This window comes from Scyliorhinus torazame, chromosome 16 (assembly GCF_047496885.1).
Source record: "Scyliorhinus torazame isolate Kashiwa2021f chromosome 16, sScyTor2.1, whole genome shotgun sequence".
Taxonomy (NCBI): Eukaryota; Metazoa; Chordata; class Chondrichthyes; order Carcharhiniformes; family Scyliorhinidae; genus Scyliorhinus; species Scyliorhinus torazame.
Genome location: NC_092722.1, coordinates 100,834,521 through 100,859,513, shown reverse-complemented (window position 1 = coordinate 100,859,513; position 24,993 = coordinate 100,834,521). Strand labels below are relative to the sequence as shown.

At 55.0% G+C, this 24,993-nt stretch overlaps 1 protein-coding gene across 1 annotated transcript in view; it reads left to right on the top strand.

Moving 5' to 3' along the window:
• The window catches only part of pkd2l1 (polycystic kidney disease 2-like 1), a 150,294-nt gene that overhangs the window by 107,098 nt on the left and 18,203 nt on the right, over nucleotides 1–24,993 (top strand). Inside the window, exon 12 of the mRNA XM_072478793.1 lies at nucleotides 19,362–19,479. Within this exon, the coding sequence (XP_072334894.1) occupies nucleotides 19,362–19,479 (118 nt within the window). The remainder of the gene's footprint in view (nucleotides 1–19,361; nucleotides 19,480–24,993) is intronic.

The following is a 24,993-nucleotide window of genomic DNA, read 5'->3' as shown; positions in this document are numbered from 1 at the left end:
CCCACACACTCACCCCTTCCCGACCCACCTATTCCTGTCCCACACACTCATCGCTTCCCATTTCTCCCATCCTTGTCCCACACACTCACCCATTCCCCACCCTCCCATCCCTGTCCCACACACTCACCCCTTCCCCACCCTCCCATCCCTCTCCCACAGACTCACACCTTCCCATTTCTCCCATCCCTCCTCCACACACTCACCCCTTCCCATTCATCCCATCGCTCTCCCACACACTCACCCCTTACCCTCCATCACATCCTTGTCCCACACACTCACCCATTCCCCACCCTCCCATCCCTGAACGCACACACTCACCCCTTCCCCACCTTCCCATCCCTGTCCCACACACTCACCCCTTCCCCACCCTCCCATCCCTCTCCCACAGATTCACACCTTCCCATTTCTCCCATCCCTCCTCCACACACTCACCCTTTCCCATTCATCCCATCCCTATTCCACACACTCACCCCTTCCCCTCCATCCCATCCTGTTCAAACACACTCACCCCTTCACTTTCCTCCCATCCCTCCCCACACACTCACCCCTTCCCATTCCTCCCATCCCTCTCCCACACACTCACCTTTTCCCATTCCTCTCATCCCTCTCCCACACGCTCAATCCTTCCCATTCCGCCCATCCCTCTCCCACACACTCACCGCTTTCCCACCCTCCCATCCCTCTCCCAAACACTCACCCCTTTCCCACCCTCCCAACACTCTCCCACAAACTCACCACTTCCTATTCCTCCCATCCCTCTCCCTCACACTCACCCCTTCCTTCCCTCCCATCCCTCTCCCAAACACTCACCCCTTCCCTCCCTCCCATCCCTCTCCCACACACTCACCCCTTCCCCTTCCTCCCATCCCTCTCCCACACACTTACCCCTTCCCCTCGCTCTCATCCAGCTCCAACACGCTCACCCCTTCCCTATTCCTAACATCCCTCTCCCACACACTCACCCCTTTCCATTCCTCCCATCCCTCTCCCACACACTCACCCCTTCCCATTCCTCCCATCCCTGTCCCACACAGTCACCCCTGCCCATTCCTCCCACTCCTCTCACACACACTCACCCCTTCCCATCATTCTGCCCCACACTCACCGCTTCCCATTCCTCCCATCCCTCTTCCACACACTCACCCCTTCCCATTCTTCCCATCCCTCTCCCAAACACTCACCCCTTTCCCACCCTCCCATCCCTCTCGCACACAGTCACAAATATCCCTCCCTCTCATCCCTCTCCTCCACACTCACCCCTTCCCCACCTTCCCTTCCCTCTCCCAAACACTCACCCCTTCCCGCCCTCCCATCCCTCTCCCGCACACTCACCCCTTCCCCTGCCTCCCATTCCTGTCCCCCACACTCACCCCATCCCTTTCCTCCCATCCCTCTCCCACATACCTATCCATTCCCATTGCTCCCATCCCTCTCCCACACACTCACCCCATCCCATTCCTCCCATCCCTCTCCCACAGACTCACCACTTCCCCACCCTCCCATCCCACTCCCAAACACTCACCCCTTCCCATTCCTCCCATCCCTCTCCCACACACTCACCCCTTCCCATTACTCCCATCCCTCTCCCACACACTCACCCCTTCCCATTACTCCCATCCTACTCCCACACACTTAAGCCTTCCCCACCCTCCCATCCCTCTCCCACACATTCACCACTTTCCCACCCTCCCATCCCTCTCCCACACACTCACCCCTTCCCATTCCTCCCATCCCTTTCCCACACACTCACCTGTTCCCATTCCTCCCATCCCTCTCCCACACAGTCACCCCATTCCCACCCTCCCATCCCTCTCCCAAACACTCACACCTTTCCCACCCTCCCAACCCTCTCCCAAACACTCACCCCTTCCCCACCTTCCCATCCCTCTCCCACACACTCACCCCTTCCCCAACCTCCCATCCCTCTCCCACATGCTCACCCCTTCCCTCCTTCCCATCCCTCTCCCACACACTCAACACTTCCCATTCCTCCCATCCCTCTCCCACACACTCACCCCTTCCCATTCCTCCCATCCCTCTCCCACACACTCACCCCTTCACCGCCCTCCCATTCCGCTGCCACAAACTCACCCCTTCCAAATTCCTCCCATCCCTCTCCCACACGCTCACTCCTTCCCATTACTCCCATCCCTCTCCCACACAATGAGCCATTTCAATTCCTCCCATCCCTCTCCCACACACTCACCCCTTCCCCTGCCTCCCATTCCTGTCCCTCACACTCACCCCTTCCCATCCCTCTTCCACACACTCACCCCATCCCATTCCTCCCATCCCTCTCCCACACACTAATTCCTTCCTATTGCTCCCATTACTCTCCCACACACTCACCCATCCCATTCCTCCCATCCCTTCCCACACACTCATCCCTTCCCATTCCTCCCATCCATCTCCCACACACTCATCGCTTCCCATTAGTCCCATCCCTCTCCCACACACTCATCCCTTCCCATTACTCCCATCCCTCTCCCACACACTCACCCCTTCCCATTACTCCCATCCCTCTCCCACACATTAACACCTATCCTCTCATCCCTCTCCCACACACTCACCCCTTCCCATTCCTCCCATCCCTCTCCCACACAATCACCCCTTCCCAATTCCTCCCATCCCTCTCCAACACACTCACCCCTTCCCCTCCATCCCACCCTGTTCCCACACACTCACCACTTCACTTTCCTCCCATCCCTCCCCACACACTCACCTTTTCCCATTCCTCTCATCCCTCTCCCACACGCTCAATCCTTCCCATTCCTCCCATCCCTCTCCCAAACACTCACCGCTTTCCCACCCTCCCATCCCTCTCCCGAACACTCACCCCTTTCCCACCCTCCCAACCCTCTCCCACACACTCACCACTTCCCATTCCTCCCATCCCTCTCCCTCACACTCACCCCTTCCCTCCCTCCCATCCCTCTCCCACACACTCACCACTTCCCAATTCCTCCGATCCCTCTCCCAGACGCTCACCCCTTCTCATTCCTCCCATCCCTCTCCCACACACGCACCCCTTCCCCTCGCTCTCATCCAGCTCCAACACACTCACCCCTTCCCTATTCCTAACATCCCTCTCCCACACACTCACCCCTTTCCATTCCTCCCATCCCTCTCCCACACACTCACCCCTTCCCATTCCTCCCATCCCTGTCCCACACAGTCACCCCTGCCCATTCCTCCCACTCCTCTCACACACACTCACCCCTTCCCATCATTCTGCCCCACACTCACCGCTTCCCATTCCTCCCATCCCTCTTCCACACACTCACCCCTTCCCATTCTTCCCATCCCTCTCCCAAACACTCACCCCTTTCCCACCCTCCCATCCCTCTCGCACACAGTCACAAATATCCCTCCCTCTCATCCCTCTCCTCCACACTCACCCCTTCCCCACCTTCCCTTCCCTCTCCCAAACACTCACCCCTTCCCGCCCTCCCATCCCTCTCCCGCACACTCACCCCTTCCCCTGCCTCCCATTCCTGTCCCCCACACTCACCCCATCCCTTTCCTCCCATCCCTCTCCCACATACCTATCCATTCCCATTGCTCCCATCCCTCTCCCACACACTCACCCCATCCCATTCCTCCCATCCCTTTCCCACAGACTCACCACTTCCCCACCCTCCCATCCCACTCCCAAACACTCACCCCTTCCCATTCCTCCCATCCCTCTCCCACACACTCACCCCTTCCCATTACTCCCATCCCTCTCCCACACACTCACCCCTTCCCATTACTCCCATCCTACTCCCACACACTTAAGCCTTCCCCACCCTCCCTTCCCTCTCCCACACATTCACCACTTTCCCACCCTCCCATCCCTCTCCCACACACTCACCCCTTCCCATTCCTCCCATCCCTTTCCCACACACTCACCCGTTCCCATTCCTCCCATCCCTCTCCCACACACTCACCCCATTCCCACCCTCCCATCCCTCTCCCAAACACTCACACCTTTCCCACCCTCCCAACCCTCTCCCAAACACTCACCCCTTCCCCACCTTCCCATCCCTCTCCCACACACTCACCCCTTCCCCAACCTCCCATCCCTCTCCCACATGCTCACCCCTTCCCTCCTTCCCATCCCTCTCCCACACACTCAACACTTCCCATTCCTCCCATCCCTCTCCCACACACTCACCCCTTCCCATTCCTCCCATCCCTCTCCCACACACTCACCCCTTCACCGCCCTCCCATTCCGCTGCCACAAACTCACCCCTTCCAAATTCCTCCCATCCCTCTCCCACACGCTCACTCCTTCCCATTCCTCCCATCCCTCTCCCACACAATGAGCCCTTTCAATTCCTCCCATCCCTCTCCCACACACTCACCCCTTCCCCTGCCTCCCATTCCTGTCCCCCACACTCACCCCATCCCTTTCCTCCCATCCCTCTCCCACATACCTATCCATTCCCATTGCTCCCATCCCTCTCCCACACACTCACCCCATCCCATTCCTCCCATCCCTCTCCCACAGACTCACCACTTCCCCACCCTCCCATCCCACTCCCAAACACTCACCCCTTCCCATTCCTCCCATCCCTCTCCCACACACTCACCCCTTCCCATTACTCCCATCCCTCTCCCACACACTCACCCCTTCCCATTACTCCCATCCTACTCCCACACACTTAAGCCTTCCCCACCCTCCCTTCCCTCTCCCACACATTCACCACTTTCCCACCCTCCCATCCCTCTCCCACACACTCACCCCTTCCCATTCCTCCCATCCCTTTCCCACACACTCACCCGTTCCCATTCCTCCCATCCCTCTCCCACACACTCACCCCATTCCCACCCTCCCATCCCTCTCCCAAACACTCACACCTTTCCCACCCTCCCAACCCTCTCCCAAACACTCACCCCTTCCCCACCTTCCCATCCCTCTCCCACACACTCACCCCTTCCCCAACCTCCCATCCCTCTCCCACATGCTCACCCCTTCCCTCCTTCCCATCCCTCTCCCACACACTCAACACTTCCCATTCCTCCCATCCCTCTCCCACACACTCACCCCTTCCCATTCCTCCCATCCCTCTCCCACACACTCACCCCTTCACCGCCCTCCCATTCCGCTGCCACAAACTCACCCCTTCCAAATTCCTCCCATCCCTCTCCCACACGCTCACTCCTTCCCATTCCTCCCATCCCTCTCCCACACAATGAGCCCTTTCAATTCCTCCCATCCCTCTCCCACACACTCACCCCTTCCCCTGCCTCCCATTCCTGTCCCTCACACTCACCTCTTCCAATCCGTCTTCCACACACTCACCCCATCCCATTCCTCCCATCCCTCTGCCACACACTAATTCCTTCCTATTGCTCCCATCCCTCTCCCACACACTCACCCATCCCATTCCTCCCATCCCTCTCCCACACACTCATCCCTTCCCATTCCTCCCAGCCCTCTCCCACACACTCATCGCTTCCCATTAGTCCCATCCCTCTGCCACACACTCATCCCTTCCCATTCCTCCCAACCCTCTCCCACACACTCACCCCTTCCCATTACTCCCATCCCTCTCCCACACACTCACCCCTTCCCATTACTCCCATCCTTCTCCCACACATTAACACCTTTCCTCTCATCCCTCTCCCACACACTCACCCCTTCCCATTCCTCCCATCCCTCTCCCATACAATCACCCCTTCCCAATTCCTCCCATCCCGTTCCCACACACTCACCCCTTCCCATTCCTCCCATCCCTCTCCCACATACTCACCCTTTCCCATTCCTCCCATCCCTCTCCCACACACTCACCCCTTGCCATTCACCCATCCCCCTCCCACACACTCACCCCATCCCATTCCTCCCATTCCTCTCCCACACACTCACCCCTTCCCATTCCTCCCATCCCTCTCCCACACACTCACCACTTCCCCACCCTCCCATCCCTCTCCCACACACTCACCCCTTCCCATTTCTCCCATCCCTCTGCCACACACTCAGCCCTTCCCATTCCTCCCATCTCAGTCCCACATACTCACCCCTTTCCCTCCCTCACATCCTTGTCCCTCACACTCATTCCTTCCCATCCGTCCCATCACTCTCCCACACACTAACCCCTTCCCATTCCTCCCATCCCTCTCCCACGCACTAGCCCCTTCCCATTCCTCCCAAACCTCTCCCACACACTAACACCTTCCCATCCCTCACATCCCTGTCCCTCACACTCACCCTTTCACCTCCCTCCCATCCCACTCCCACACACTCACCCTTTCCCACCCTCCCATCCCTCTCCCACACCCCCACCCCTTCCCATTTCTCCCATCCCTCTCCCACACACTCACCCCTTCCCATTACTCCAATCCCTCTCTCACACACTTAAGTCTTCCCCACCCTCCCATCCCTCCCGCACACACTTAAGCATTCCCCACCCTCCCATCCTTTTCCCTCACGCTCACCCCTTCTCATTCCTCCCATCCATCTCCCACACGCTCACCCCTCCCCATTCATCCCATCTCTCTCCCACGCACTCACCCCTTCCCATTCATCCCATCCCTCTCCCACACACTCACACCTTCCTATTCCCCTCATCTCTCTCCCACACACACACCCATTCCCCTCCCTCACATCCCTTTCCCTCACTCTCAATCCGTCCCCGACCTCTCATCTCTCTCCCACACACTCACCCATTCCCATTCCTCCCATCCCTCTCCCACACACTAACCCCTTCCCATTCCTCCCATTCCTCTCCCACACACTAACCCCTTCCCATCCCTCATATCCCTGTCCCTCACACTCACCCCTTCCACTCCCTTCCATCCCTGTCATACACACTCCACCCATTCCCACCCTCCCAAACCTCTCCCACACACTGACCCCTTCCCCTACCACCCATTCCTGACCCCCACCCTTATCCCTTCCCATTCCTCCAATCCTTGTCCCACACACCCACCCCTTCCCCTCCCTTCCATCCCTGTCCCACACACTCACCCCATTCCCACCCTCCCACCCCTCTCCCACACACTGACCCCCTTCCCCACCCTCCCATTCCTGACCCCCACACTTATCCCTTCTCATTCCTCCAATCCTTGCCCCACACACTCATACCTTCCCCACCTTCCCATCCATGTCCCTCTCACTCACCCCTTCCCCACCCTCCCATCCCTCTCCCACACACTCACCCCTTCCCATTCCTTTCATCCCTCTCCCGCACACTCATCCCTTGCCCAACCTCCCATCTCTCTCCCACACACTCACCTGTTCCCATCCCTCCCATCCCGCTCCCACACACTCACTCCTTTCCATTCCCCCCATCCCTCCCCACACACTCACCCCTTCCCCACTCTCCCATCCCTCTCCCAAACACTCACCCCTTCCCATTCCTCCCATCCCTGTACCACAGCCTCACACCTTCCCATTCCTCCCATCCCTCTCCCTCACTCAATGCTTCCCATTCCTCCCATCCCTCTCCCACACAGTCACGCCTTCTCCAACCGCCACCCCTCTCCCACACAGTCATCCCTTTCTGTTCCTCCCATCCCTCTCCCACACACTCACCCCTTCCCCACCCACCTATTCCGTCCCACACACTCATCGCTTCCCATTTCTCCCATCCTTGTCCCACACACTCACCCATTCCACACCCTCCCATCCCTGTCCCACACACTCACCCCTTCCCCACCGTCCCATCCCTCTCCCACAGACTCACACCTTCCCATTTCTCCCATCCCTCCCCCACACACTCACCCCTTCCCATTCATCCCATCCCTCTCCCACACACTCATCCCTTCGCATTCCTCCCAGCCCACTCCGACACCTCACACCACCCTATTCCTCCCATTCCTCTCCCACACACACACCCGTTCCGCTCCCTCACATCCCTTTCCCTCACACTCATTCCATCCCCTCCCTCTCAACCCTCTCCCACACACTCACCCCTCCCCATTCATCCCATCTCTCTCCCACGCACTCACTCCTTCCCATTCATCCCATCCCTCTCCCACACACTCACACCTTCCTATTCCCCTCATCTCTCTCCCACACACACACCCATTCCCCTCCCTCACATCCCTTTCCCTCACTCTCAATCCGTCCCCGACCTCTCATCTCTCTCCCACACACTCACCCATTCCCATTCCTCCCATCCCTCTCCCACACACTAACCCCTTCCCATTCCTCCCATTCCTCTCCCACACACTAACCCCTTCCCATCCCTCATATCCCTGTCCCTCACACTCACCCCTTCCACTCCCTTCCATCCCTGTCATACACACTCAGCCCATTCCCACCCTCCCAAACCTCTCCCACACACTGACCCCTTCCCCTACCACCCATTCCTGACCCCCACCCTTATCCCTTCCCATTCCTCCAATCCTTGTCCCACACACCCACCCCTTCCCCTCCCTTCCATCCCTGTCCCACACACTCACCCCATTCCCACCCTCCCACCCCTCTCCCACACACTGACCCCCTTCCCCACCCTCCCATTCCTGACCCCCACACTTATCCCTTCTCATTCCTCCAATCCTTGCCCCACACACTCATACCTTCCCCACCTTCCCATCCATGTCCCTCTCACTCACCCCTTCCCCACCCTCCCATCCCTCTCCCACACACTCACCCCTTCCCATTCCTTTCATCCCTCTCCCGCACACTCATCCCTTGCCCAACCTCCCATCTCTCTCCCACACACTCACCTGTTCCCATCCCTCCCATCCCGCTCCCACACACTCACTCCTTTCCATTCCCCCCATCCCTCCCCACACACTCACCCCTTCCCCACTCTCCCATCCCTCTCCCAAACACTCACCCCTTCCCATTCCTCCCATCCCTGTACCACAGCCTCACACCTTCCCATTCCTCCCATCCCTCTCCCTCACTCAATGCTTCCCATTCCTCCCATCCCTCTCCCACACAGTCACGCCTTCTCCAACCGCCACCCCTCTCCCACACAGTCATCCCTTTCTGTTCCTCCCATCCCTCTCCCACACACTCACCCCTTCCCCACCCACCTATTCCGTCCCACACACTCATCGCTTCCCATTTCTCCCATCCTTGTCCCACACACTCACCCATTCCACACCCTCCCATCCCTGTCCCACACACTCACCCCTTCCCCACCGTCCCATCCCTCTCCCACAGACTCACACCTTCCCATTTCTCCCATCCCTCCCCCACACACTCACCCCTTCCCATTCATCCCATCCCTCTCCCACACACTCATCCCTTCGCATTCCTCCCAGCCCACTCCGACACCTCACACCACCCTATTCCTCCCATTCCTCTCCCACACACACACCCGTTCCGCTCCCTCACATCCCTTTCCCTCACACTCATTCCATCCCCTCCCTCTCAACCCTCTCCCACACACTCACCCATTCCCATTCCTCCCATCCCTCTCCCACACACTCACCCCTTTCTATTCCTCCCATCCCTCTCCCACACACTAACCCCTTCCCATCCCTCACATCCCTGTCCCTCACACTCACCCCTTCCCACCCTCCCATCCCTCACCCACACACTCACCCCTTCCCATTCATCTCATCCCTCTCCCACACACTCACCCATTCCCATTCCTCACATCCCTGTCCCTCACACTCACCCCTTCCCCTCCCTTCCATCCCTGTCATACACACTCAGCCCATTCCCACCCTCCCATCCCTCTCCCACACACTCACCCTTTCCCACCCTCCCATCCCTCTCCCACACACTGACCCCTTCCCCACCCTCCCATTCCTGACCCCCACACTTATCCGTTCCCATTCCTCCAATCCTTGTCCCACACACTCATGCCTTCCCCACCTTCCCATCCCGGTCCCACACACTCACCCCTTCCCCACCCTCCCATCCCTCTCGCACACACTCACCCCTTCCCATTCCTCCCATCCCTCTCCCATACAATCACTCCTTCCCATTCCTCCCATCCCTCTCCCATACACTCACCCCTTCCCATTCCTCCCATCCCTCTCCCACACATTCACCCCTTCCCATTCCTCCCATCCCTGTCCCTCACACTCACCCTTCCCATTCCTCCCATCCCTCTCCCACACACTCACCCCTTCCCATTCCTCCCATCCCTCTCCCTCACACACACCCCTTCCTATTCCTCCCATCTCAGTCCCACACACTCACCCCGTCCCTACAAGAGCTTTGACAGGATTCCCCTCACCCATTTCCAAATTCAATAAGCCGACCTCTGCCATATCCGCCACCTCCAGTGTGATGCAATCTCCACACACGTGCCGAATTCTCCCATTCTGGGATTCAGTCCCGTGGGAACATGGAGTGTTTCCCGCTGTGGTGATGGATGTGAAAATATGCCGAATCCTCTGGCCCTGACCTCGTTAATTTTTTTAAAAATTAAGAGTACCCGATTATTTCTTTTCCAATTATGGGGCAATTTAGTGTGGCCACTGCACATCTTTAGGTTGTGGGGGTGAAACCCACGCAGCCATGGGGAGAATGTGCAAACTCCACACGGACAGTGACCCAGGTACGGGATTCAAACCCAGGCCCTCAGCACCGTAGCCAGCAATGCTAACCACTGTGCCACCGTGCTGCTCTCTGACCTCATTAATTATGCACCCAGGTGTTTGTGCCGTATATCGTGGTGGGGCAGGCCTGATGGAGAATAGTTCACCATTCTATTTGGTGCAAAATTGAAAAGGTGCCCAACAACACTGACCCACTATTGAAGAAATAAGATGGGCCTCCTGAGAAAGAAGATAGATCCCCAGGAACAGTCTGAGGCTGGAGGACGGACCTCCATCGGGACACTAAATCCGGAAGCTCCACCTGCAAATTGTTGTGGTTAAGAAAATTGAGACCATTCAAGTCTGGAAGTTGCAGTAACAGAGACTTTATTCAGAAACACACATAGCTCTCTTCCTGTAGAGTGTCTGACTTGTACCAAAGCTGTGTAACATATTTGTATCTTTTGGTTATCATCCTTACACTCTAAATCTCATAAGCAGCATTATACAGACTGCAATCGAACTAACAGAAGGCTGAAGTCTGTGCTTCCTATCACATTTTTGCTTCCTCATTCTGTGAAGGTCATTAAGTTTGAGCCTGTTACTTTCCCACACCAGCATGCTTAGAAAGGGTTCTCATAACTTATTTTCAAGCTGTTAATGCTCATGACTACATTGTCCTACATTAGAGCGATTAATATCAAATTATGTCAATTGCCCCACTTCAAGATCCTCCCGACCCACTGCTGCGGTGTTCCAGGATCCAGGGTGGCCGGGCCTCCATCTGGAACCCATCAGAGGAATGCGTCAGAGTTTCCCGCAGACCTCCAGCGGTTTTCCCGATCTGCCATGGTGGGCACCAGCAGACAATGGCGCTCTTTAAATTCCTTCAATTTAGTGGGCTGGATTCGATGTTCACAATCTGGACTCCTCTACGCTGGGCAGACCAATTGCAGACTGGGCGATCGCTTTGCGAAACACTTCCATTCAGTCTACAAACCTAACTCCGAGATGTTGCTCACTTGCCATTTTAATTCTCCGCCAGTCTTCCACTCTGGCTTTTCACACGACCAGAAGGATGTGGAGGCTTTAGAGAGGGTGCAGAAGAGATTTACCAGAATGTTGCCTGGTATGGAGGGCATTAGCTATGAGGAGCGGTTGAATAAACTCGGTTTGTTCTCACTGGAACGACGGAGGTTGAGGGGCGACCTGATAGAGGTCTACAAAATTATGAGGGGCATAGGCAGAGTGGATAGTCAGAGGCTTTTCCCTGGGGTAGAGGGGTCAATTACTAGGGGGCATAGGTTTAAGGTGAGAGGGGCAAGGTTTAGAGTAGATGTACGAGGCAAGTTTTTTACACAGAGGGTAGTGGGTGCCTGGAACTCGCTACCGGAGGAGGTGGTGGAAGCAGGGACGATAGTGACGTTTAAGGGGCATCTTGACAAATACATGAATAGGATGGGAATAGAGGGATACGGACCCCGGAAGTGCAGAAGATTGTAGTTTAGACGGGCAACATGGTCGGCGCGGGCTTGGAGGGCCGAAGAGCCTGTTCCTGTGCTGTACATTTCTTTGTTCTTTGTTCTGACCTTGGGCTACAAATCGTTCCAGCAAAGCTCAATCCAAACTGTAGGAACAATACCTTGGCCGGAGTTCTCCGGCCATTCGCGGATGCTGGGATTCTCTGGTCCCGGCAGCAGCACTCCCCAGCCCGTTGGCTTCCCAGCAGCGTGAGGTGGCTTGATTGGGAATTCCCATTGACAGTGGTGGGAACAGAGAATCCTGCTGCCAGTGAACGGCTCACTGCCTCCCACTGCCGAGAAACCCGCGGCTGGGAGGCAGGAGAATCCAGCCTAAGTCTCGCAACTTGGCTCTCTGATACACCATCAATAATAGACGATGAGTGATAAATGTAACTGAGGCTTTAATACACTAAACAGCAGCCTCCAGCCTCTGGCGGAGACTTGCCACTTTTATACAGCAGCCTGAGGGGAGGAGCCACAGGCGGAGCCAGCCTGGACAAGCCCAGCAATGCACAATACAGCACCATGCATATAATACAATAATGTGGTTTACCCCTGTTTAAAAAAAGTCTGGCGGGGGTGAAGTGGTCTTAAAGGTCAAGTCTGTCAGGGGCCTTGACCTTCCGCTGTGACCGCCTCAGTCCCGGCTGTGGGGTGGGCACCGGTGTCGATACCTGCGTGTCCGGGAGCGTGTTGTCTTCTTCTTCACCCAGATGTTGAGTTGGCAAAGGGGGGGGGTGGTCTGGTGGAGGTGGTGTTGCTTGTTGCCGGTGGGCCTGCGGGTGTCAGTTCGTGAGGGAAGTGGGCGGAGGTGGGGGGAGACGGTGTAGGGTGGGGTGTGGCGGTGATGGTCTCCGGGGAGCCTGCAGGAGCCAAATCCCGAAGGGAGACCGTATCCTGCCGCCCGTCCTGGTGTGTCACGTAGGCATATTGGGGGTTCGCATGGAGCAGCAGGACCTTCTCGACGAGGGGGTCGGTTTTATGGCTCCTCGCATGCTTCCGGAGAAGGACGGGCTCCGGGACTGTCAGCCAGGACGGAAGTGAGACCCCGGAGGTGGACTTCCTGGGAAAGACAAACATGCGTTCATGAGGAGTCTCGTTAGTAGGTGTACAGAGGAGTGACCGGATGGAGTAGAGCGCATCGGGGAGGACCTCCTGCCAGTGGGAGACTGGGAGACTTTTCGACCGTAGGGCCAGAAGGACGGCCTTCCAGACCGTCGCATTCTCCCTCTCCATTTCCCCGGGGGTTATAGCTGGTCGTCCTGCTGGAGGCGATGCCTATGCTGAGCTGGAACTGACGCAACTCGTCGCTCATAAAGGAGGAGCCCCAATCACTGTGGATGTAGGCGGGGAGCCCGAACAGGGTGAAAAGACTGTGCAGGGCCTTGATAACGGAGGCAGAGGTCATGTCAGTGCAGGGAATGCCGAAGGGGAATCTGGAGTACTCGTCAACGATGTTGAGAAAGTACACGCTACGGTCGGTGGAGGGGCGGGCCCTTTGAAGTCCATGATGAGGCGCTCAAGGGGGCACGAGGCCTTTACCAGATGTGCTCTGTCTGGCCGATAGAAGTGCGGTTTGCACTCCGCGCAGACCTGGTCCCTGGTCACGGATCTGACCTCCTTGATGGAGTAAGGCAGGTTGCGGGCCTTGATGAAATGGAAAAAGCGGGTGACCCCCGGGTGACAGAGGTCGTTGTGGAGGGCCCGGAGTCGGTCTACTTGTGCGCTGGCACATGTACCGCGGGAGAGGGCATCTGGGGGCTCATTGAGCTTCCTGGGACGATACAAGATATCATAGCTGGAGGTGGAGAGCTCGATCCTCCACCTCAAGATCTTGTCGTTCTTGATTTTTCCCCGCTGTGCATTATTGAACATGAAGGCAACCGACCGTTGGTCAGTGAGGAGAGTGAATCGCCTGCCGGCCAGGTAATGCCTCCAGTGTCTCACAGCTTCTACGATGGCTTGGTCTTCCTTTTCGACGGAGGAGTGTCCAATTTCGGAGGCATGGAGGGTACGGGAGGAGAAAGCCATGGGCCTGCCCGCCTGGTTGAGGGTAGCGGCCAGCGCAAAGTCCGACGCATCGCTCTCCACTTGGAAAGGGATGGACTCGTCCACAGCGTGTATCGCGGCTTTAGCAATATCTGCCTTGATGTGATTGAAGGCCAGTCGGGCCTCAGTCGTCAGGGGAAAAATGGTGGATTTGATCAGTGGCTGGGCCTTGTCTGCATAGTTGGGGACCCACTGGGCATATTAAGAGAAGAACCCCAGGCATCTCTTCAGGGCATTGGGACAGTGGGGGAGGGAAAGTTCCAGGAGGGGTCGGGCCCTAGGACTCCGTGTTCCACGATGTAGCCGAGGATGGCCAGGCAGGTTGTGCGAAAGACGCATTTCTCTCTATTGTAAGTTAGGTTCAGGAGTTTTGCGGTGTGCAGGAAGCGCCTGAGGTTCTCATCATGGTCCTGCTGGTCAAGGCTGCAGATGATGACATTGTCTAGGTATGGGAACGTGGCCCGCAGCCCGTACTTGTCAACCATTCGGTCCATTTCCCTTTGGAAGACCGAGACCCCGTTGGTGACGCCGAAGGGGTAGAGGCGGCCATCTGCCTCGAAGGCAGTGTATTGGCGGTCCTCCGGGTGGATAAGGAGCTGGTGGTATGCAGACTTCAAGTCGACTGTAGAGAAGACTCGATACTGCACAAGCTGATTGACCATGACAGATATGCGGGGAAGGGGGTACGCATCGAGCTGCGTGTACCGGTTAATGGTCTGACTATAGTCGATGACCATCCGGTGCTTCTCCCCAGTCTTGACGACCACCACTTGGTCTCTCCAGGGGCTGTTACTAGCCTCAATGATCCCTTCTCGCAGGAGTCGCTGGACCTCCGACCTGATGAAGGCCCTGTCCTGGGCACTGTAGCATCTGCACCTGGTGGCGACGGGCTTACAGTCCGGGGTGAGGTTTGCGGAGAGGGAGGGTGGGGCGACCTTAGGGGTCGCGAGGCTACAGATGGTGAGGGGGGGCAGGGGTGCCTCGCATATACCTGGTTAAGGGATTTCACGTAATGTCCTTTTAGCAGCGTTATAGCCTCCGCGTACGAGGGGGCGTCCCTGAAGAGGGAAAAGACTCTTGGGCTCACCCATGCGTGGAGGACCTGCTTCTTCTGGAGGTCTGTGAAGTCTTTGTTGAAGGATGCGAGGTCAGCCTCGAAGCAGCTTAGCCAGTATTCAAAGGTCTCTGTAGTGTTGGCTGCTTGTGGGTCCAGTTGCAAGCGATCAAGCTTGAGTGAGGAGTTCATCTTGGAGATGGCACTGGAAGTCGAGCCCCAGTAATAGAGCAGCGCAGAGATGGGGGAGGACGTAGAGCCTAAAGTTGGTGTACGCTACGCCTTGCATAGTGAGGGTCGCGACACAGTACCCCCGGATTTCCACTGCGTGGGATCCGGAAGTCAGAGAGATTTTCTGGGTCGCGGGTGGGACGGGGAGGGAGCAGCGCCTTACCGTGTCTGGGTGAATGAAGCTGTCTGTGCTCCTGGAGTCGAAGAGGCAGGCTGTCTCATGCCCATTGATCCGGACGGTCATCGTGGACATCGCGAGGTAGTGCGGCCGGGACTGGTCGAGTGTGACGAAGGCGAGAGTCGGAAGGCGATCGGTAAGCTGGTCGGAGGTAGCAGCGGCCAGCATACAGTCGGGTGAACAGGGCTCCCGGGAGGCTGCGGAGTGCTGCGAAGATGGCGGCCCTAATGAGTTGCACGTGGCGGGGGAGGTGCAAGATGGTGTCCAAGATGGCGGTCCCCGTGGGTCGCACGTGTCGGCGGAAATTAAACATGGCGGCGCCCACATGTCGCACATGGCAGGTGGCGCGGCAGCTGGGGTGGCCCTGATAGGCAGCAGGCAGCGCTGCTGGGCTTAGAAGATTTAGGGGGGCTCGGGCCTGGCAGGCTTTTGCGAAGTGGCCCTTCTTCCCACAGCTGTTACAGGTTGCTTTCTATGCCAGGCAGCGTTGTCGGGGGTGATTACTCTGGCCGCAGAAGTAGCACTTCGGGCCTCCGGCGTTGGTGGGCCGCTGCGCGGCGCAGGCTTGCATCGCACCCGAGTTGGTTAATGGCTGCGCCCACGAGGGTGCCGCGCGGTCGGAGGTGCAGGCCCCCATGTTCTGGGAGTGAGTTGGAGAGTTGTCTCTGGGAGGCCGAGTGTCCCCCCTTCTAGTAATCGCTGGTGGATATAGTTTGAGTGCATACCCGCAACGTAGGCGTACCTGATCAGCAGCTCCGCGTGCTGGGTACCCAATATCGCCCGGCAGTCACAGTTCTGGCAGAGGATGCGCAAGGGACACAGGAATTCCGCGAGTGATTCCCCAGGGCATTGCCGTCTCGTGGCGAGGGGGTGCCTAGCATATACCTGGTTAACGGATTTCACGTAATGTCCTTTTAGCAGCGTTATAGCCTCCGCGTACGAGGGGGCATCCCTGATGAGGTTAAAGACTCTTGGGCTCACCCGTGCATGGAGGACCTGCTTCTTCTGGAGGTCTGTGAAGTCTTCGTTTAAGGATGCGAGGAACGCCTCGAAGCAGCTTAGCCAGTGTTCAAAGGTTTCTGTCGCGTCGGCTGCTTGTGGGTCCAGTTGCAAGCGATCAGGCTTGAGTGAGGAGTTCATCTTGAGTGAAGAGTCCATCTTTAGAAGTTTAGTGTATTAAATTGATACACCATCAATAATAGATGACGAGTGATAAATGTAACTGAGGCTTTAATACACTAAACAGCAAGCCTCCTGCCTCTGGACCCGAACTGGGTCCGGAGGCGGAGACTTGCCATTTTTATACAGCAGCCTGAGGGGAGGAGCCACAGGCGGAGCCAGCCTGGACAAGCCCAGGCATGTACAATATAGCACCATGCATATAATACAATAACATGGTTTACCACATCTCTAAAACCTTCTGGACTCAACATTGAGTTTAACATCTTTACATCATAACCTCTGCCTCCATCTTGTTGTGGGTATTTTTTATTTCTTTTTATTGTTTTTCTGTGTTGAAACTTGTCTTGATTCATTGGACATGACTTAACAGGAAAAAAATCTGTGTCTGGTTTTGGGAGCGTTTAGCGGAGAGTTTCTTTTTTCTAATTTTTATTCAATTTAGAGTACCCAATTATTTTTTTTCCAATTAAGGGGCAATTTAGCGTGGCCAATCCACCTAACCCAGCACATCTTTTGGGCTGGTTTAGCACAGGGTTAAATAGCTGGCTTTGAAAGCAGACCAAGACAGGCCAGCAGCGCGGGTTCAATTCCCGTACCAGCCTCCCCGAACAGGCGCTGGAATGTGGTGACTAGGGGCTTTTCACAATACCTTCATTTGAAGCCGACTTGTGACAATAAGTGATTTTCATTTCATTTTTCATTTTTTTGTGCACGCGGACATGTATATAATGTGCAAACTCCACACAGACAGTGACCTGGAGCTGGGATCGAACCCGGGCCCTCAGCACCATAGACAGCAGTGCTAACCACTGTGCCACCGTGCGGCCCTAGCAGGGTGTTTCTTGATGGCTGCAGCGCCGAGAAACACTAATTCAACGGCACTTCGCCCTTTTTTTAGTCTCCAGGTCACATTTGAGTAATTTCTTGTTGGGCTCACCAGATGAGGACGCCATTTTGTCTGCCTGCTTTGATCTCCGCACCCCCCCCCCCCCCCCCCCCTCACCTTTATGTCTGTTTATGTTGCATTCAGATGGGTTTTATGCAGCAATTCACACCTGATGTAGACATAATCTTTGTTTCTTTACTATACTTATTACCGCTCTCTTTAGCTGCTACACCATGAAAGCTTTTGCTATTTAATCTCTCCTTCCCACTGGATAAAAGCAGATTACTGCAGATGCTGGAATCTGAAACGAAAGAGAAAATGCTGGAAAATCTCAGCAAGTCTGGCAGCATCTGTAGGGAGAGAAAGGAGTTAACGTTTCAAGTCCGATGACTTTGACAAAGCGTCATCGGGCTCGAGACATTAGCTCTTTTCTCTTCCCACAGATGCTGCCAGACTTGCTGAGATTTTCCAGCCTTTTCCCTCTCCTGCCCACCACCCTATCACAGAGCTTGCCTTTTGATCTTCCTGCCTCCTCTGTCATGGCTTAAAAACCTTACAATTTGCTCTCAAGCCTGAGCGAGGGAATTGCTGTAACTTTGCTGTCAGACCATCCCGGGACTGAAGTGAAAAGAGGCAAAGGAAGCAAAGTGCTTTTCCTTCCGTGATGGGTCATTCAGAAGGAAAAACTTGTTCAAAATGTTGAAATCCCAATTAAAAATCTGTGATACCGGCACCGGTAATACTGGAGTTCTGTTTTTAAGTACGGAAGACCAGTTCGGACAAGTTTTACTGGTACCCTTCGGGCAGGATCTCCCAGCTTTTCACGCCGGCGGGAAATTCTGGTCTCACACTAGCGCACAAATTCCCGGCGATGATGGGAGCTGTTACCGGGAAATCCCATTGACTAGCAAGGTCAGTAGATTGCACTGGTGGGCCCCTTACACTGACAATAAACCATCTGTTTCTGATTTTTACATGTTCTTCCTCAGAGCGTGGACCACCTATGGAAAGCTTAGGCCTTCCCCAACCTGTAACCCCCATTACTCTATACCCTGAAAATGATGAGCTCGTCCATCTTATCAATGGCTGGCCATGGACTTCCTCATTCATCATGGACCCACAGCCATTTCCCATCCAATCGGGGAAGGAGGTAGGCCAAGGGCAGGATGATGAGCGCTAATAGTTAATGTCGTCAGGGCCTTATTTATGGTAGCAATGCATGAGCTCCCAATGAACCTCAGCCTCTCCACCCAAACATCACCCAGAGTTAGCATCAGCGTCCCTTAATTGTCAGAACACTAATGACAATTTAAAGAAATGAAAATGTCTATTCCGGTGCAAATAATTTATTCTAGGTGTAATGTTGTTACACCAGAATAGACCAATTCTGCAGGAATTCTGAAAAATATCTCATTTTCAAAATTCTAAGATTAAACAATTCATGAAAACCATGAGAGTTACTTTAATTAATGTTACAATGGAGAAATCACTCCTAAAACCTTGAGATAAATTTTCATCTTTAGCTCTTATTGCAGCATAGTATGGACATGAAAAGATGATATTCTTCCTGTTTCTGTGGTGGGAGTGCTAATGGCAAGCAGTTATCTCAATAGATCAAAATAATTTCCCTGGAAAAAAATAGTCGTTGCGATCTCTCTATTTAGGATCATTGAATGTCTTGTGTGATTCTGACAGTGAGGTCTGTGCACGTGATTTGCTGAAACATCCTCTCCGCTGACAGTCTGGTCAGAGAGTCTGCTTTTCGGGTTTTACAGCTATGAGTTATTTGAAGGTTTTGTGAAAAAGAATCAATTGTTTTTCAGCTTGGGTCACTCTGACCAAGAGATCAAAGATACCTTCTCAAGATTTGACTCTGATGACAATAAGATATTGGATGAGGAAGAGCAGATGAAGATGAGGAATGAATTAGAGGAAAAGAAGGTAAGGAAATTAGCCGAGAGGATGATATTGGCGAGGAGTGAGAAATTACCAATCTAACCAATCATTGTCATAACCATTTAAGGATTTGTTTAGACCGACCAGATGTGGAGCTTCGACTGAATTGTACAAAATTCATTCCCTATTTACAATAAGGGAAAACAGAAGAGGGTGTTAGGATTTGATCAATAGTTTAAAACTGAAATACACTGGGCGTTAGTTTGCCACTGTGTTGCGCCTGGCACCGATCCCTTTACACCGAGTGCATTGCGGGAGAGGCCATAAATGGGTTGCTCACTGGGAGCCGCGCCGCATGCAATGCACCTGACCCACTACGCCCGACACGATCTGGATCACACCCTCGCTGGGCATGATCCAGGTAATCATATTTAAATGAGTCATTAGGCTCGTTTACGTATATGCAGTCTGTTTGAGGTCATAGCCTCCCGGCTGCCAGTATTCACCAGCCGCACCAGCCAGGTTAGAAGAAAAACAGTCTGCCTGTGGGAGTTGAAAAAATCTGTTCTGGCAGTATCAATAGCTGTTTCTTGACAGGCTCCTGTAGTCTGCCTATGGTGGATACTGGGTGAGTTGACGTGTCGGGTGGAAGGGCAAAGAGTGTGGGTGGGGCAGGAATGAGTTGGTATAGGAGCTATAAGGGACTGTGGGTGGGGAGCAAGGGTTGGCATAAGTTGGCATGTGTGCAGTGGGGTTGGGGGAGGTGAGGGTTAGAGGTGTTAGCGCCTCTCAATCGGTTATCGCTAACTTCGATGAACAAATGATTCACAGGAGCCTCAGGGCAGGTTTACAATTGTTTATTCAGGCATATGCAGGGAGAGATAGCTCAAATGCAAGCTCGCTGAACCAAGCCAAAGTGGTATATATATATATATATCCTTCTTTAACACATGCACAGTCATTGCTTAAAGTTTCAGTCTGGTATTGCATCTAAACATGCATTTTTACCTACCTTATCTTGGTATTTGTCTATTGTCCCTCTGTTACTGATACAGTTGTTACTATACTGTCTGTTGTTGTTATTGAAGCTTGCTGTCCTTGCTGAAAATTCTGATGACTTGTGCGCAGGTTTTACAAAGGTCAATCAGAAGTTTTGTAACAATCTGTATCCCCTTTTCTGTTATTTTATTAATACTGAAACCTAACTCTTAAACTATACTAAAATCCTAACTTTTTTACCCCTCACAGAGGGTCTGATATTTGTAAAAAACAACCGGGACAGAGTCCCAGAAAACTGAGGACAACATGTAAAGCAGTCCTCCTTGGCATATGGCAGCACCTGTGTGCTTCCCATCTGTATCTGGGATTGACAGGCCCATCTCTATCCCATCTCCACACCCTGGGGAATGAAGATCCCACCATTTGGGACAAGTTACCTGAGGCGGTTGCGAGCAGGCAAATTTCTCAAATCGCACAACCTGACTCGGGAGCAAAAACCCAGGCAGTGTGTCCAAGACCAAAATTATCTTTCAGTCAGCACTCGGCTCATGCTGTGGAGCACCAAACATAACCATTGATGGTGCCAGTCTCAAGGTTGTCGAAAAATTCTCCTACTCTGGCAGTGTGCCCTATGGAGATATCGGTGTACGCATCCAGAAAGCTGTTCTGTCTATGGCCCAGTCCATGATCATGTCTGTAAGTAGCATGACATTATGCTAAATACTAAATTAAACTCTACCAGGCCGTTGCCCTTCCCTCCCTGCTATGTGGCACAGAATTATGGGTCTGCTGTGGGCGTCATATCGAAGCTCCAGAACACTTCAGCAAAGACACTGTTGATCTCCATCAAGAGAATTTGGTGGCTGGACAAAAGCACAAACACCAAAGTCTTTCATTCTGCTGAGTTCATGGAGAGCACCCTCCAGGAAATTAACCTTGGAGAGCCAGGCTATCGCTCCCACTGGGATGATTACAGAATCCGCAAGCAGATCTTCAATGGGGAACTGTCTCAGGGAAACAACATCAAGGAGGTCAGTGCAACAAAAGAAGGACACCCTAAAAAAAGAACCTTATCAACTTCCGCAGTGCAGACCACCTCTCTTGGGAAAACACTACAACCATCTGGCCCTATGGCGGTAAGCACTGAAATTCAGTACCGCATGCTCCAAGGACCATCTACATCAACCTCGCAACATCCAACATGCCCAGAGGATGCCCAGAGGATGGAAGCTGCAAGCACAAATAACGACAATGCGAGCTGTCAGTTCTGTGGATGTTCCACATTGGACACTTCAGGCAAGAGAGGACCCACAATGGAATCATTTACAGCTTGTGGATACTCGAACAACAAGGAGTCTATCGCTGATGTATCAGATGATGGGCAAAAGTTTTCAGCAGAGTGGCACAGCAGGCAGGAAAATCCGTGTGGAAGCACCAGCCCCAATGGTGGATTTGTCTGCTGTATCGCTCAGCTGAAAGCCCAAAAAATGAAGGGGAGGGTCCCACGCGTAACACTGGTGGGACGGGCTCTGGAAAGGGCACCCCAAGACAAAGATTAAAGGTCAAACTCCACCTCCAACACTACCCCAACTCCCAAGAACACCAGTGCCACATACCCCTAGCAATGTCCTCAGTACTGCCCCGGCTATATCCAGCGGTAGTGCCCGGGGCAGTGCCAGGGGCAGTGAATGGGCATGACCCTCTCTCCCTGAGTGATGCACTCAACTGAGCTTTTCTAGTGGGTTCTGCTCACCAGGTACAAGCCATGGGAGCCCTGTAGTGATTCACGTTGGCGTGTCTTCACACCGACATGAATGGACTATGTAACTGGTTGGGAATATCAGGCATAGAGGCCGGATAATCAGATGTAAATTCATTGTAAGAGGTTTCTCAATGCTGAACATCGGGATTTCCGTTACATCATTGCCGGTGGCTGGGTCAATGGCCATGGGGAATCCCGCCAGTGTAAATCCGCTTTGAGACACCGCAGGATTTCCCGTTCCTGCCACTGATCCCGTCCTCCGAAAACAGGAGCAAACCACCCCCCCCCCAAACTATTGAGCTAATTATGGATGATTAATTTTAGTGTAGCGATTATAATGTGCGGTTTAAGATCCAAATAGAAACTGGCAAAACCAATAAAAATTTATGAGTACCATTCTTCGAATATCGATTCCAATGAAAATTGGTGTCGGATTCGCAGGTTTCGCGATTGACACTCAGGAGGCTGACAAGCTGCAGCCGCATATACACACTGCACTTCCCACACACACCATCCCAGCCAACAAGATGGCAACAAGGAGAGCGGATCCACGCTTCACCGATGCCAAGGTGCAGACCCTCCTGGACGCGGTGGAGGAGGCTGCCAGCCACCGCCATTCGCCATATCTGGGCACAGGTGGCAGAGGCAGTCAGCGCCATGGGCAATGTCATCTGGACCGGCCAGCAGTGCACGAAAAAACTGCACCAACTCCAACAAGGTGAGTACGCAGCACTGTACCCCTGGCACCAACCCCAGTCCCACACAAACGTGACCGGCACTTCCCCATACCCCCCATGAGGAGAGGGGCTAAACCCCCACCCTGCACCCATATCGGACACCATGGCCGGGTGCCCTGGCCACTGAGCGCACCAGTTCCCGCCTGCTGGGTTGCATGCGCAGACTGTCTAATATCGTCGCTTTTCTTTGTGTCCCCCTCCGCCTCCAGGAGAAGGCCGTCCAAAACCACCAGGAGCGGGAATAATATGGAGGGGGACCGCCGGACCTGCGGCACCTCACTGTGGCTGAGCAGTAGGTCTTGGTTGGTGGGCCAGAAGAAAGGAGGTCGCCGGAGTGGAGGTCTGCAGCGGGCGAGGAAGTGAGACCCCGCTGAGTTGCAATTCCCTGTGACAAGTCTGTCACTGCCCGCCTCCCCAACATCACCCCCACACCACCCTCACCCCCACGGCATCATCACCACACCACCCTCACCTCCACACCACCCTCACCCCCACACCCTCACCTCCACACCACCCTCACCCCCACACCATCACCTCCACACCACTCTCACCCCACACCACCCTCACCCCCACACCACCCACACACCACCCTCACCCCCACACCATCACCTCCACACCACCCTCACCCCCACGGCATCATCACCACACCACCCTCACCTCCACACCACCCTCACCCCCACACCATCACCTCCACACCACCCTCACCCCCACACCATCACCTCCACACCACTCTCACCCCACACCACCCTCACCCCCACACCATCACCTCCACACCACTCTCACCCCACACCACCCTCACCCCCACACCATCACCTCCACACCACCCTCACCCCCACACCATCACCTCCACACCACTCTCACCCCACACCACCCTCACCCCCACACCACCCACACACCACCCTCACCCCCACACCATCATCACCACACCACTCTCACCCCACACCACCCTCACCCCCACACCACCCTCACCCCCACACCATCACCTCCACACCACCCTCACCCCCACACCATCACCTCCACACCACTCTCACCCCACACCACCCTCACCCCCACACCACCCTCACCCCCACACCATCATCACCACACCACTCTCACCCCCATACCATCACCTCCACACCACCCTCACCCCCACACCATCACCTCCACACCACTCTCACCCCACACCACCCTCACCCCCACACCATCATCACCACACCACTCTCACCCCACACCACCCTCACCCCCACACCACCCACACACCACCCTCACCCCCACACCATCACCTCCACACCACTCTCACCCCACACCACCCTCACCCCCACACCACCCACACACCACCCTCACCCCCACACCATCATCACCACACCACTCTCACCCCCACACCATCATCCCCATACCAGTCTCACCCACACGCCACCCTCACCCCCACACCACCCCCACACCACCCTCACCCACACACCACCCTCACCCACACACCACCCTCACCCCCACACCACCCTCACCCCCACACCATCATCCCCACACCACTTCACCCACACACCACCCTCACCCCCACACCACCCCCACACCACCCTCACCCCCACACCATCCCCACACCACCCTCACCCACACACCACCCTCACCCACACACCACCCTCACCCACACACCACCCTCACCCCCACACCATCATCCCCACACCACCCTCATCCACACACCGTCATCTCCACACCACCCTCATCCACACACCACCCTCACCCCCACACCGTCATCTCCACACCACCCTCATCCACACACCACCCTCACCCACACACCACCCTCACCCACACACTACCCTCATCCCCACACCATCATCTCCACACAACTCTCACCCACACACCACCCTCACCCCCCACACCACCCCCACACCACCCTCACCCCCACACCACCCTCACCCACAAACCACCCTCACCCCTCACACCACCCTCACCCACACCCCACCCTCACCCCCACACCACCCTCACCAACACACCACCCTCACCCTCACACCATCATCTCCACACCACCCTCACCCACACACCACCCTCACCCCCATACCACCCCCACACCACCCTCACCCACACACC